The 16,173-nt window shown below is 35.1% G+C and overlaps 1 protein-coding gene across 1 annotated transcript in view; it reads left to right on the top strand.

The window, feature by feature from the left end:
* Hr3 (nuclear hormone receptor 3 ROR-beta) overlaps positions 1 to 16,173 on the top strand; it is a 65,780-nt gene that overhangs the window by 17,860 nt on the left and 31,747 nt on the right. Inside the window, exons 2-3 of the mRNA XM_088240367.1 lie at positions 2,773 to 2,886; positions 9,027 to 9,140. Of these exons, the coding sequence (XP_088096493.1) occupies positions 2,773 to 2,886; positions 9,027 to 9,140 (228 nt within the window). The remainder of the gene's footprint in view (positions 1 to 2,772; positions 2,887 to 9,026; positions 9,141 to 16,173) is intronic.

The following is a 16,173-nucleotide window of genomic DNA, read 5'->3' on the forward strand; positions in this document are numbered from 1 at the left end:
TACTTATTGTAAAATGTTTCCCTCGGCACGGGACACTCGGTGAGGGAACATTTTTCTGTATAAAAAAAGAATACAAACATTGCAAAAGTATAATTAAATTTTATAAAAATAATCTTCGACACTAGTAATATGGGATTTAAACTTATTACAATATACATTATTTACTATTTGGAAAACGTGTGTAGACACTTTATGTCTCGAGTTTTGAGGCAGACAGTTCGTGGCCTATATAAAGCTAGACAATTATGCATTAAAATGTCTATCTATGATAATACTGAGTGCATATCGCATGCATAAAATATTAAATACCTTAGATAGATAATAATGAAGATATTATTTAAGTTCAAAGAATTAATAATAACTTTGTAGTCAAACCGTGGTTATTCAACATATACATGGATAAATGTATGAAAGAATTGAAAAGTATGGATGTGGGAGCGAAAATGAGTAATCTAACTGTCAGTTGCCTTCTGTACGCCGATGACGCAGTCCTCCTAGCTGACAGCGAAGAGGAACTGCAATCCTTGGTTACAAAGGTTTACGAAGTGTGCAAGGAGAGTGATTTGCTAATGAATGTGCAAAAGTCGAACGTCATGGTCTTTGAAAGAAATGTAACTATGACTGAATGTAAGATTGTAGTAAATGGAGATAGTTTGAAACAGGTCGAAGAATTTGTATATCTGGGTAGTATGTTTACTAGAGATGGAAATATGGACAAGGATATTGAAAGGAGGGTTAGTGCCGGTAACAGAGTTAATGGTGCCTTAAAGTCTGTCGTAGCAAATAAGTGTCTATCGCAAGAGGCTAAATTAGCAGTTCATAATGGAGTTCTGGTACCAACCCTAATGTACGGAAGCGAAGCATGGAGTTGGAAAAAAAGGGACGAAAGTAGACTGAATGCTGTTGAAATGCGATCCCTCAGGCGAATGTGCGGAAAAACAATGTATGATAGGTGCCCTAATGTCGAAATTTGAGCAGAATGCAAGGCTGAGTTAAGCATTATCGACAAAATTAAGAAAGGTCTTTTGCGATGGTTCGGTCATGTGGAGCGAATGAATGATGAAAGAACGGCTAAAAAGATTTATGATGCGAATGTGTCTGGTTGTAGAAGTCGAGGAAGGCCGAGAAAGACATGGCATGATCGAGTACAACAAATTCTTGAAAGTGGTCATGCGAAAAGTCGGAATAATCGACGTGCGTGCATGAGAAGATGTACGAATGTGAAGGAAGCAAAGGAAGTGTGCCAGGACAGAGTGGTGTGGCGTTCTATCCTCTCTGCCTACCCCTCCGGGGAAATGGCGTGATGGTTAGTTAGTTAGTTAGTTAGTTGTAGTCAAACATTTTAATTAATATTAGTTTTTTTTGCACCACAACAGTCCAGGAGGCCCAATAACAGTGGTGAATTACAGCACAGAACACCTAAGCTTAAGAAAAATCACATTCAACTTTTGTGTTTTCCGGGAATCGAACCCAAAACCTTCCGTGCGTGCGTCAAGCGTCTTCACCGCTACACCACGGAAGCCACCAACCGAACGTTTTACCGAATTTTTAAACCTCTTACCGAATTTTCGTGTCATCCGGTTTTGAGACGCACCCGTCTCTCCATTAGGACAGCCAATACACCAATATGCAAATACTAAAATACACTTTCTCCTTAACCGTCATCGTATCATACAAAGTATTTTTTTAAAAATACATAAATAAAGAGTTTAACGGAACGCAAATACCACCATGTCCAAACATGCACTAAAATTATGTTAATAATATTAAGTGATATGTCGCAGAATATGTGGGGGGAGTGGGGGGGGATTAAGAAGGGGAGGGGCTAAGAGCTTCACCAGAATCATTCTTTATTTCTAGTGCACCTACCAGGTATTCGAATTTAAATACGTTTAAGTAGAGCAGGGCCTTCAATTATTGATTTCATTATTTTAAATAAGAATAACAAATCAGCTATAAATCTTCGGTCTGACAATTCAAGTTTTCAAGAAAAGTATTGTTTTTTTTTACGTAATGGGAAACGCTAATGTAAATATATGTATTTGATTAATGTAAAAAATTGTATTTAGTTGTAATATTGTATTTTTATTTGTTGAAATAAAAGAATTTGAAATGAATAAGTCACTCAGATACCAACATAATATTAAAATTCCTAAATTCCATACAAGTCATGGTCAAAATAGCTTTGTCTTCAAAGGTGTAAAAAATTATAATAATCTTCCTAATGAACTAAAAACTATTAAAAATAATACATCAATAAATAAATTTGAAGCTAATCCAAAGAAATTTTTTGTACTCGTGTAAAAACAAAATTCAATTTTAATTAGTATGAATGTATTATTGTTTTATGTTTTTTTCTTTATATATTGTATGTTTTTATTTTTCTTTTTCATGTACTCGTATTTAAAATTATATAAACTCTTATAAATAAACAACTAAAACAGTGTAAGCCACTCTCCAAGCACAAGAGTTAGTCTCTTTTTTTGGAGAGTTACAGTGATAACATTTACTAGATGTGTAAAAGTAGATATGTTTTGAATTTTACAAAAACATGTACTTTTTATGAAATTTATAAATAAAAAATTTAAAAAATATGAATAAAAATTTAAAAAAAAAAAAAACAAAATTTTCCTCTCTAAAATGTTCTTCATCTCTGTTGTAATGTATGTTGTAAATTTTCCTCCCCCCTCGTTCGCCAAGTACAGTAGGAGAGCAATATGTGAAATTTTTATTCCCTTACGCAATAAATCTAACAGTATTTTTTTTTTACAGCTCAGATCGAGATAATCCCCTGCAAAGTCTGCGGAGACAAATCTTCAGGAGTTCACTATGGAGTCATCACATGTGAGGGGTGCAAAGGCTTCTTCAGGCGGTCACAGAGTAGCGGTCAGTATGGTTAATATCCTGATTATTCACTTTTTGTTTACTAACTATTTATTTTATCGATACAGGGTGTTCATTAAACCCTTCCACATCCGAGACCACGATGATCAGTATGAGCAAGAAGACATATTGGCACATTAAAATATTTTTTTAGAACGAATAAAATTTAAAAAAATTAAAAATTACAAAAAGCAAATGGTTGCTTACTTCTGCACGTCAATATTGACAAAATACTCTACATAATTAATTTTTTTTATGGCGCTACAGCTTAAATCGAGCCTTGGCCCCCTTCAGTTTTATCATAATTTGTTTTGGATACCAAAATTAGTTTTTTTTTTTTTTTTGCTAGTGCATTTACACATAAAAAAACAATTATGAAGAAAATAAAACATAGATAATGAACCATGCGTTTTTATTTCATTATAATCTTGAGATGCTTTTGAAATTATCTATCGTGTAACTGGAATTTTACGATAATTTAATATCTAACAAACTGGCGACGTATCTTATAATAAAACGTGGCGTAAATGATATTTTGTGCATATACAATTTCAAACAAAAAGACGTATCTTGATGTTATTTCATTTTATCAATAAAAAAAACCCTTTTAAACTCTTCTGTTCCCTAGTTCACCGCACCTTGAGTATTCCTCTGTTATCTGGTCTTCATATTATGATGTTCTCATCAAAAATATTGAATCAGTTCAACATCGGTTTTGAAGAAAGATAGGCTGGAGTTTGGGCTTATCCAGAAACCAATATACGTATAATAAGTTAGTAACTATTTAATTTGTTGTACCAGAGAGGGAAAACATTTTCGAGAAGGGAATATGGGAGTCTAGGCATTTACAGGGCTTATGACCTGTCATTGGCTGGTTTAAGTGGCTACTTTACACACTTCCGTAGTCCGTACCGAATGTTTTTTTTTTCATTTGTTTTTTTTTCCATACATTTATTATTTACATAGAAATATAATTACAAAAACAACTTCAGAAAAATACATCATAAAATTAAGCTATAACATTATTTACAAAAAATGCCCACAAAGGCTTCAGCGTCTGAGCGTGGGCCATTCCTTTTTTAATTATTAAAAAGTTTATGGCATATATATTATTTTTTCCCTCTCTCTTGCAATAAATTTAAATGTGAATAACTCCCTAGGGAGGAAATCCAGCCAGTCTGCAAGCTTTTGGACACACTCAAATATTGTTGAATTAACTACCTGGTAAAAGAAGAAGTATAAAAATTGGAAAATTGTTTTCAGGCGTTGCCAAGTATATGGTTTGGTTGAGCCAGATGATGAATATCACCCGCATATATATATATATATATGTTTGGATAACTTATCTAGCGCCTTTTTTGTGAAAATCACCTCAAGGGCGCCGTACAATCAATAAATATCCCAGCACGTCTTACAGCTACAGAGCGTATGGACGGTTGGGATTCTAGTTCCTCGTCTCTAATTATGATATATAGGAGCTAGATTACAGCACGTCTTGCAGCTACATGCATGGACAGCATGGACAGTAAGAAATCTAGCCCCTATTTACAATTTTTTTATTTGACAATGAAGTTTGGAGTTCAAGAGATATTTAAAAAAACGAAATAAAAACAAATTTATAAAAATAGAAGTTAGATTACAACAAGTCTTGCAGCTACTGAGCGCACAGACGGTTGAAATGCTAGGCCTCATTGACTAAATTTTGATATTTGATAGTTGATAATATTTACATAATATGATTTAAATAATATGATAGCTAACATCACAAAAAGTCTTGCAGCTACAAAGCGCACCAACGAGTGGAATTTCAGCAACATAAGAATGATTTTAAAAAGTATACAATAAGAATCGAAAAAACACAATAATAATACATTGAGAAAATTACGAGTAAGTATGGCAATTAATAAAACATGTAACAGCAAAAAGTAAACTACAAAAAACTGAACAAAGATAGCATTCCTTAACTTATTATTAAGGTTAACAAGATGATAGAGGATACTTCACAACAACAAATGGAAGAGTTGAGTAAAAGGCACTGCGTGCCGTGTTTATAAATAAATAAATTTAAGTAAAGGAAAAAAAATAAAAAAATGTGGATGTATAAAAATGGGCAGAATGGTGAATGTTACACAGTGTGTAAAGTGGCCACTGAAACCAGCCAATGACAGGTCATAAGCCCTGTAAACGCCTAGACTTCCGTATTTCCTTCTCAATAATGTTTTGTCTCTCTGTTGCAAAATGTTAAAATATGAATCACTCCCTAGCGAGAAAATCCAGCCAGTCTGCAAGCATTTGGACTAACTCAAACATTGTAAAGTTTATTTCATTTCAAGACTGCATAAAATCCGTCGATTTTAATATTTTCGTAAATTAGATAATTTTCAGTGAGTTGTAATTTCAACGTATAGATACCTAGGTACAGTACGAACAATAATACCTGTATATGCAACATACAGTCACTGACCGATAGCGTTATCACCTATCGCAATATACCTTTTATTTATACATAACAATACGGTTATCTATAATGTAACTTGAGTCATACACGCGCAAAACTAGCCGTATCCTATTTTAAATATTAAAACAAATTTTTCTAATTAGGTGTCAGTACAAGCTGTGTCCGTTTTTATCCTGATTTCACTAAAAATAAAATATTACAACAGAGATGAAGAACATTTAAGAAAAGGTAATTTAGAAGTCTAGGCATCTACAGGGCTTATGACCTGTCAATGGCTGGTTTAAGTGGCCACTTTACACACTGTGTAACATTCACCATTCTGCCAATATTTGAACATCTATATTCCTTCAATTCTTTCATCTGTTGATGTTTGTGAAGCTAAATAGCTGAAACCTTTATTTATGCAGGTGAGATTCATCTAATTGAATTATTTCACCTACATACTAGGCAACGCCTGAAAATATTATTATTTCAATTTCTATACTCCTTCATGGACCAGGTAATTTATCAACAATATTTTGAGTTTGAGTTTGTTAACTTTACAAACATCAACAGATGAAAGAGTTAAAGGAATATAGATGTTCAAATATAGGCAGAATGATGAATGTTACACAGTGTGTAAAGTGGCTACTTAAACCAGCCATTGACAGGTCATAAGCCCTGTAGATGCCTGGACTTCTATATTACCTTCTCTTAAATGTTCTTCATCTCTGTTGTAATATGTTAATATTAGTGTTTAGTTTGTCAATTACTTATAAATCAATTGCTTCCCTAATCGAAAACCTCACTCGCCCCTGGTAGGTACCTACTTAAATTCAATATTTGAATATTAACAATTTTTAGTTTTGGAATTTAATCACAAACAATTACCTGGTACCTACTTATCAATGAAAAGCATTTTTCCAAGCTAATAGCAGGCAAGCGAACGTTCGGGCAGGACAACGTCTGTCGGGTCCGCTAGTATTCTGCATTTTTCAAACGTGGAAAAAAAGTATTTGTAATTATATAATAAAGATTATCTTTTCAAGATCAAATATAAAAGAAAGACTATGTCGCGTTTTTCACACACCCGTCGTTTTTCTACAATCCCGATTTTTACGAGACGTATTTTTGGATTTGAACCTTGTAGCTAGAAATTAAAAATTATATCATTGTCATTAATAATCGATAGATTTGCAATCTTATCAAATAATAACATTATTTTCTATATGTAGTGTAGTTTATTTGTATGCTTTTATATTGTATAATATCTCTAGATATATGCCCATATGCTAGACAGTTAATTATTTATCAGGAAATAAAACACAAAAATATCATTAAAAGTTATAGCAATATTTATTTTATTTTATTTTATTTTTGTACCACAACAGGCCAGGAGACCCGAATAAGAGTGTTTCTATATAACAATAAATTTGGGATTTCAAAATTTTCAAAATTGTATACTATTTACTGTATAATGATTTTTTCTTAAATATAAAATCACATCAAAACTTTAGTACTTTAAAAAATTGTTAAAAAAATATTCAGTATTACTATCATTTGACATTTGTTTATTTGTTTATTTGTTTAATTTTAATGTTGTGCACACAGTGCTATGTTAATATAAATCTAGACAATATTACGAACAAAAAATAAACCTAACACAGCACCAATTACGTACACAACACAATATATGAAACAACTATCTAACAGTACAACAAGATGTAAGAAGAATTTGTGCTTTGTGTGAATTTACTAGTGATTGTGTTTTTATTGTTGTGAGTATGAAATGTAGTGCGTGGAGTGAGGTGTATGGAGTGATGTGTATAAGATGTGGTGTTTATGTAGTGTGTATTCTGGTAGTACCTAGTTTAGTATTAATTGTTTCTGTTTATTTTCAAAGAGGCTAAATGATACTAATATTACAGTAACTTTAAACTTTGAAGTAGGGCACACATAAGCAAATTCCCTTATGTGCTCCAATAATAACAATAATAATATTAGTAATACTAAACATTAAATATATATAGAACAGAGATAAAGAACATTTTAGAGAAGGGAATATAGAAGTCTAGGCATCCACAGGGATTATGACATGTTGTTGGCTGGTTTAAGTGACCATCTTACACGCTGTGTAACATTCACCATTCTGCGTATATTTATTTCTCTATTTACTAAAGGTATACAATTCAAGCGTTTCATGGTATGACGAGTCAATATGTAGGTCTAATAATATGCATTTGATAAACACATCCAGAGATGAAAGAATTGAAGGAATATGGATGTTCAAATAAAGACAGAATGGTGAATTTTACAGTGTGTAAAGTGACCACTTTACATACTGGGTTAGAGCTTGTTGTTGAAAGTTGTTCTTATGTTAGCGTACGTTTTATGTGCAATACTTATATATTCTTGCAAAATATAATGTATTGTATTCAGTAGAAAACGCTGAGTTTCTTCTTGGAGTCGTTGCTCTATATTTTGGATGAAATCATTTATCAATGGACTATGACTCCATATACGCTAAGAGGGCTTTCACTTTGCAGGTACAAAGTCAACATATGAATCGGTTTGTGGTTCCGTGGCTAGTGTCTCGGACTCACGGCTCAAAGGTCCGTGGTTCGAACCCTACCCTACCCCAACTTGATTCCCATTTTCTAATAGTGAGTTATTAACAACTCGTTGAAAATAGCCTTCAAAATTAAATATTTGGGTAAATCATAAGACCGCAAAAATTTCCCTTTTTTAAAAAAATCACGTGTTTCCTGGTAAAACAAGTCAATATGCAGGTCTAATAAATATGTATCTGATAAACACATCCAGAGATGGAAGAATTGAAGGAACATGGGTGTTAAAATATAGGGAAAATGGTGAATGTTACACAGTGTGTGAAGCGGCCACTTAAACTAGTCAATGACAGGTCATAAGTCTTGTGGATATTCAAACATACTCAGAATGGAAAATGTTACACGTTGTGTAATATGGCCATTAAAACCAGTCAATGACTATCACTCCTTCTCACTTCGTTTTAATGTACTTCTAGTCCTAACGCTCCTATATACTTCTGTCAACGCTTATCAGTCCATGGTTTACCTCTTCGTTCTAATTCTCGAGGCACTCAACTCCTCTTTCTTCTCTTACTCATATAGTGTCCATGCGGCTCGACTGTGGAATCATCTCCTATCCACCATCAAAGATGTTACTAGAGTATCTCTGTTTAAATCACGTCTAAATAAACATCTTGTGTCTCTTCCTTAATCTCTCCTCCTTTCCTTTTTACTCTTTTTTCCTTTTTCCTATTGAGTAATAGTATTGATTTAAGGTATTTAATATACAAATACAGTTATTTCTATTTAATATATATTTTGCTTTTTTAAAAATATTTTCCATTGAATATGTTTTGTCATTTGAATCAAATAAATTAAACTTTTATTTTATTGGTTAATTGTAAGAAATTGCCATTGGGCAATAAGCCCGCCAATGTACAAATACCATTATGTACAAAAATTTAAAATATATTTTTTTAAATGACAAGTCATAAGTCCTGTAAATGCCTAGACTTCCAGGTACTTAACTAGCACCGTCTTTTAAGAGTTAGATGTGTTCTGTTTGTTTGCGGAAAATTTTAGCCAAATCAAGTAAATTGAGATCTTCTCTTGCTGCAAGTATTCAAACCCGACGTGACGTCATGTTCTCTTGTCCGCAGTAGTCAACTACCAGTGTCCGCGCAACAAGCAGTGCATCGTGGACAGGGTCAACAGGAACCGGTGCCAGTACTGCCGCCTGCAGAAGTGCCTCAAGCTGGGCATGAGCCGGGATGGTGAGTACGCTGTTCTTTATTGTGCGAGAGTTGGTTGCGAGGGTTATACGAGATGTGCTCTGAGGGGGGGTGAAAGTTACTCATTATGTGCTGCGGTGGGGGGCGAGGGTTATACATATTGTGCTCAGAAAGGGGGCGAGGGTTATACAAGATGTGCTCTAAGGGGGAGCGAGAGATATTCATTATGTGCTCAGGTGGGGGGCGAGGGTTATACATGTTGTGCTCAGAAAGGGGGCGAGGGTTATAAATAATAAATTCTGATAGGGGGCAAAGGTTATACATTATGTGCTCAGAAAGGGAGTGAGTGTTATACATTATGTGCTTTAATATATGGGCTCAGAAAGGGGGTTAAAGTTCATTTATACAGTGGGAGAAGTTAAGTTGGATCGGGTTGTGGTCTCGTGGCTAGTGTTCCGGACTCACGGATCAGAGGTCCGAGGTTCGAACCCCACTCTACCTTAATTTAATTTCCATTTTCTAATAGTGAGTTATTTACAACTCGTTGAAAATGGCTACCAAAATTGAAATATTTTGGTAAATTATAAGAACGCTAATATTTCTTCAAGAAAAAAAAAGTTAAGAAAGGGGGCGAGGGTTAAAATAATAAGCTCTGATACAGGGGGAATGTTATTCAGAAAGAGGACGGGGGTTATACATTATGTGCTTAGAAAGGGAATGAGTGTTATACATTGTGCTATAATACGTGTGCTCAGAAAAGGGGTTAAAGTTCATTTTGTGCTCTAATAAATGGGCTCAGAAAGATGGTGAAAGTCATACATTTTGTGTTCTGAAAGGGGGGATGAGGGTTATATGCTGTGGAAGTAGGCAAAGGTTATATTTTATGCTCAGAAAGGGGGCGAAGATTAAATCTTATGTCTTGAAAAAGTAGACGAGGGTACTAGCAAGGATAATATATATTTTTAAAACGAGTCAAAAATTTCAGAATAGATTATTATTTTTTGTAGTTAGAAGGTGGCACGGGTTTTAAAATTCGATGGAACGGTAGAGGGTACGAACCATAGAGATGACTCCAAAAGTAGCTAGTAAAGGAGATATGGAATACACATCATATGGCAAGTTAAGGACTGTCCAGAATGATAAGGAGATGCAAGAGTGGAGCTGGAGACCAATCCCGGGGATAGGAAACAGAAGAAGTATATTGAATGGAACGGTATAGGGTACGAACCATAAAGGACGACCCTTCAAGAGTAGCTAGTTAAAGAGATAAGAAGGGCACATCATATGGCCAGTTAAAGGACCACACATAATGGAGGAGATACTGGTTTGCAGTTGCAAACCGATCCCGGGGATTATTTATTTATATATATTTTGACCCCTGTATTAAATAGCCTTACCTGTCATGTATAAGGCTAAGGTAATCGGAAAAAATCGTAATCGTTTGTCTTGGAAATGGGATGTTTGATTATTTTCTATTTTTTTTGCAGCATCAGAGTCGAGTATCTAGTAACTCTTGTATTTGTGAAAGAAGTTATGGAAGGAAGAGAATAATGTTTGTGTGCGTATAGTAACAGAGCTTGTACATAAAGTTACTTTATTGATTTTACATGAAGATTTTCGAATATACCGAGGGAGCTAGTTCTGATTGGGACTCTTTAAGATAATTTTTATTAAAGCCATCAATGTTGTTGAACTCGAACTAGATTTGAGTTCCACGTGGAAATATGACTTAATTTCTAAACAGTATGATACACCGCACGGAAATATAAACTGGATGCAATAACTTAGTCATTCTAGGTCGTAGAACTTTCGTATGACTAACGGCTTTAAATATGGACTGAAAAATTGCATAGACGAACTTTGATCAATATTGTGTTTACAAGTATTTTCATCGATGATGGGAAATTTGAAAAGGAAATATAGAATACTAGACATTTATCAAGTTGTTGAGATTTGTTTAATTATTTCACAGTTTTTGCAATGCACAGAGGTTCTTGTTTTTGGAATCTCGAAGTTTAGTCATATCACCACTACTTTGGGAATTACATTGGCTACGTTTTCCACAGAGGGTGGAATACAAACCCTGTTGGTTTACGTATAAGTCACTGCACATCTCTGCTCCGGAATATCTAAGGGAACTCTGCATTCCATATGAACAAGCTGACAGGCGTCTTACGCTTAGATCAGCTACATCTACGTCGAAAGGAAAAGTTATTACACCTCTACGCAAACCCATCTAAAACGAAACAACTATGGATGGCTTCAGCCGGACGACAGAATTTGATTCAGGATACGGCACTACCCGATGTAAGGAGTACTGCTTTACCCACCGTTTAACTACTGGGAGTCTTCCTTCATTCTGACCTTTCTCTTGACGCTCAAATGAGTAGAACGAGAAGTTCACGCTTCTACCAGCTGACACAGATTAAATGCATACGCAAAAATTTGCCAGTTGATGCCGCCCGTCAATTGATAAATGCGTTTGTAGTGTAGTGTCGATTATTGTAATGGTATCTACGCAGGTCTACCAATGAATAAAATGACTCGCCTACAGTCTGTATTGAATGCTGCAGCGATACTTATTTTTGGAATCTCTAAGTTTAGTCATATCACTCCACTACTTCGGGAATTACATTGGCTACGTTTTCAAACTCTGTTGACTTATGTATATAAGTCACTGCACAACTCTGCTTTACAATATCTAAGAGAACTCTGCGTTCCAGATGAACTAGCCGACAGACGTCTTACGCTTAGATCAGCTACAGCTACGTCAAAAGGAAACGTTTTTATACCTCTACGCAAACAGCGCACTAAATTCGGCGAACGCGCATTTGCGGTCGCAGGCCCTACGTCATGGAATGCTCTCCCAGCAGAGGTCCGAAACTGTGAGAGTGATGTGATGTTTCGGAAGAAACTTAAAACCCACTTGTTCTCTAAATCATTTGAATAAATTCTTAGCATGTGGTGACAAAGTACATTATTTTTCTTCAATTAAAAAGTTAAAATTAAATTCTACTCTATATAATCACTTTGTAAAGCGCCCTTGAGGTATTATATTACGAAAATGGCGCTATATAAGTTATCCATAATAATAATAATAATAATGATTCTTCGTTTAAAGTCCCGACTGGCTCGGAATTTCTTATATTTAGGCTTGATCTTTTTTGTAACACGTGTTTATTCATTTCATGATGCTAAATCAATGAAAAAATTCAGTGGTTTTTTATTTGTTAATCGACTATTCAACTAAGCCAAAATTAAAAAAAAATAAAATATTCATATATCTTATTATCAGCGCTACGATTTTTAAAGTTTTGTATTTCTAAAAAAACTCCGCGTATGACGTCAGAGGTTTTTTCCGCTTAAGCTAGGGTTTCCTAGGACAGCGGTGCCCGTATCTTAACGGCCGTAGTGAACGGTGATGCGGTGGACAGCCGTCGTAGTGGTGACTAGAGAGTGGTTTTATTTTTTAACGGTGTTATCAACAATATTTTTATAGGAAACCACTCTCTAGTCACCGTTACGACGGCTGTCAACCGCATTAATGTTCACTACGGCCGTTAAAATACGGGCACCGCTGTCCTAGGAAACCCGAGCTTTATTCTCGTTCAACTCCATTGGTGTATCCATGGCAAACAAACCGGAAATCTTCCATAACTCTCATATCATATGAACCAGTGACGTCATTCAAAGTAGTCCGTTTTTACCAAAATGTTGTACATTTTCAGGAAACTTTGCCGTACACTTTAATGCTCCAATTTTACCGCGCGCACGAAAACAATTGTAGTATCCAATTTCGCGTAGGGCTGAAATACCTTATTAAAATCAGTACCCATCATAGTATAAATTATAACAAAAATGAATTAGCTGAGTTAATAAAACAGACAAAATATTATGTCGAAGAAACAATTAACAAGATATTAGAAGGAAACGCGGTCTCAATTTTTTTCGTACGAGCGTAGTCCCGTATTTTCTCGCTGGATTATGGCATTGTAAGTCCACAATATCAAGTTTATTTGTAGCTGCTCGTCAAACGGTTATTGACAATTCAATTCCATAAATTAAAAAAATACTCTAACAAGAGCGACTCGAATATGCGAAGATTCCGAAAAGGGCGAAGAGTTCAACAAAATTTCAGATGCATTGGAGCATAATGGATATAAGAAGAAACAGATTGACAATATTATTAAATCGCAAGGGACAAAGAAGAGCAAGGAAGAAGATATTACCAGAGGGACTGCATACCTGCCATATGTACAGAATGTAACTGACAGGATGGCCAAAGTGCTGAAGGAACAAAATATTGCAACAACGTTTGGGACTGTGGGAAAAATAAAAGGCCATTTAGTAAACCCAAAAGATAAAAATCCTCTGGAAACTGAAGCCGTGTACAAACTAAGTTGCCAAGGATGTGATGAAGTGTATATTGGACAAACAGGGCGCACAGCAAAGAAGAGAATTGACGAACACAAAAGAGCGTGTAAACTTGGGCACCCAGACAAATCCGCAATAGCGGAACACTTTATAGACACAGGACATTTTTCGCCTTTGAACCAAAAATTCTACATAACTAACTAACTAACTAACCATCACGCCATTTCCCCGGAGGGGTAGGCAGAGAGGATAGAACGCCACACCACTCTGTCCTGGCACACTTCCTTTGCTTCCTTCACATTCATACATCTTCTCATGCACGCACGTCGATTATTCCGACTTTTCACATGACCACTTTCAAGAATTTGTTGTACTTGATCATGCCATGTCTTTCTCGGCCTTCCTCGACTTCTACAACCAGACACATTCGCATCATAAATCTTTTTAGCCGTTCTTTCATCATTCATTCGCTCCACATGACCGAACCATCGCAAAAGACCTTTCTTAATTTTGTCGATAATGCTTAACTCAGCCTTGCATTCTGCTCTAATTTCGACATTAGGGCACCTATCATACATTGTTTTTCCGCACATTCGCCTGAGGGATCGCATTTCAACAGCATTCAGTCTACTTTCGTCCCTTTTTTTCCAACTCCATGCTTCGCTTCCATACATTAGGGTTGGTACCAGAACTCCATTATGAACTGCTAATTTAGCCTCTTGCGATAGACACTTATTTGCTACGACAGACTTTAAGGCACCATTAACTCTGTTACCGGCACTAACCCTCCTTTCAATATCCTTGTCCATATTTCCATCTCTAGTAAACATACTACCCAGATATACAAATTCTTCGACCTGTTTCAAACTATCTCCATTTACTACAATCTTACATTCAGTCATAGTTACATTTCTTTCAAAGACATTACACATTTCTTTCGAATTTTCGGTTCGAAGGCGGAAAAATGTCCAGTGTCTATAAAGTGTTCCGCTGTTGCGGATTTGTCAGGGTGCCCAAGTTTACACACTGTTTTGTGTTCGTCAATCCTTTTCTTTGCTGTGCGCCCTGTTTTGTCCTATATGCACTTTATCCACACCCTTGGCAACGTTTCCAGGGGATTCGTATCTTTTGGGTTCAATAAATGGTTATTTATTTTTCCCACAGTTCCAAATGTTGTTCCAATATTATGTTTCTTCAGCACTTTGGCTAACAAACATTCTGTACATATGGTAGGTATGCAGTTCCCCTGGTAATATCTTCTTCCTTGTTCTTCTTTCATATTAATTACATTATTATGCAATTCGTTTATTTAACGATTTTCTAAGCAGCCTGTTATCACGATTCGCTCCGCCGTTTACAACCGGGAGTTTAACTGGGAACCGACGCTTGAGCGGTGCGGTTTTGGACCCGTTATCTACGGGTTAAATCCAAACCCCGCACGGCCAATTAGTGCGATAGGTCAGTGTATTCTTTAGATCAACAACACAATAAATTATTTCATGTAAATAACATTTTGTTTACCTACATTTATCGTCTGCAAAATTGCTAGAAATTATTAATGTTGTGTTTTGTTTGTCTATTTCGCGTTTTGTTTGACACACTTTTACATAGTTGAATGATTTGAAAGCCAGTAGCTCAATCACAAATAACTATCGACGTGCTTAGCTCTTAAAAGACTGTGGTAAATAATCCCTTTGCGCGCGGTGATGTAAGATCGTGTTATCACTAGCAAATAACAGAATTTTCTAGAGTTTGAGAAAAAAAAAGAAGACAGACGATAGGATTTTCCGAATGCTTGAGTTAACTGTTTACCATATTGATGTGCCATATACAGGGTGTTCTTTAAACCCTGTCACATCCGAAACTACAATGATCAGTATGAGCAAGAAGACATATTGGCACATTCAAATATTTTTTTAGAACGAATAAAATTTAAAAAAAAAAAAAATCAAAAAAAGCAAATGGTTGTGGTTGGGAGGGGGAAATCTGATACTGCGCCGCACTCCCCTCACTTCTCCCCTGCAGAAGTAAGCAACTATTTGTTTTTTTAAATATTTTATTTTTTGTTCTAAATATATTTTTAAATATGCTAATATGTCTTCTTGCCCATACTGATCATTGGTCAAAAGCAAAAAGAACCGAAGGGCATGTATGTCAAGATGTATGAATGTGGAAGAGGCTAGGATTGTATGCCAGGATAGACGTGTGTGGCGGTCCATTCTCTCTGCCTACCCCTACGGGGAAATGGCGTGATGGTAGTAGTAGTAGTAGTAATAATATTAAAAATGAAGAAAACTTGTAAAAGTAATTTAAAGTTAAGAATTGAAATAAAAAATAAAAAACATGCTCAGATATAAAAAAAATAATATTTTCAAGAAGGAACATTTTCAAAAAGGAAAAACATAAATATACACTTACATATTTTATGGGATTCAAAGAAACGACGAGAAGAACCTTTAAGTGAAATATTTTTTTATTTATTTTACACTTTATATACATATACAATAAATATACATGTAAGGGCGGGCATATTGCCTTAAGGCAATTTCTTCCTACCTACCCAAACCGTTCAGTTTGACATGGACATATTGAATCTTACAATTTTATACAAAAATTAAAAGCGAAGATTAACAAAAATAAATATATTTAAAAAAATAAATTAACGCCATACGATGAAGAGTGGAGAGGGGATGGGAAGGAA

Source organism: Micrasema longulum, unplaced genomic scaffold, assembly GCF_059751315.1.
Source record: "Micrasema longulum isolate JH-2025_06_02 unplaced genomic scaffold, ASM5975131v1 h1tg002438l, whole genome shotgun sequence".
NCBI classification, from domain to species: Eukaryota; Metazoa; Arthropoda; class Insecta; order Trichoptera; family Brachycentridae; genus Micrasema; species Micrasema longulum.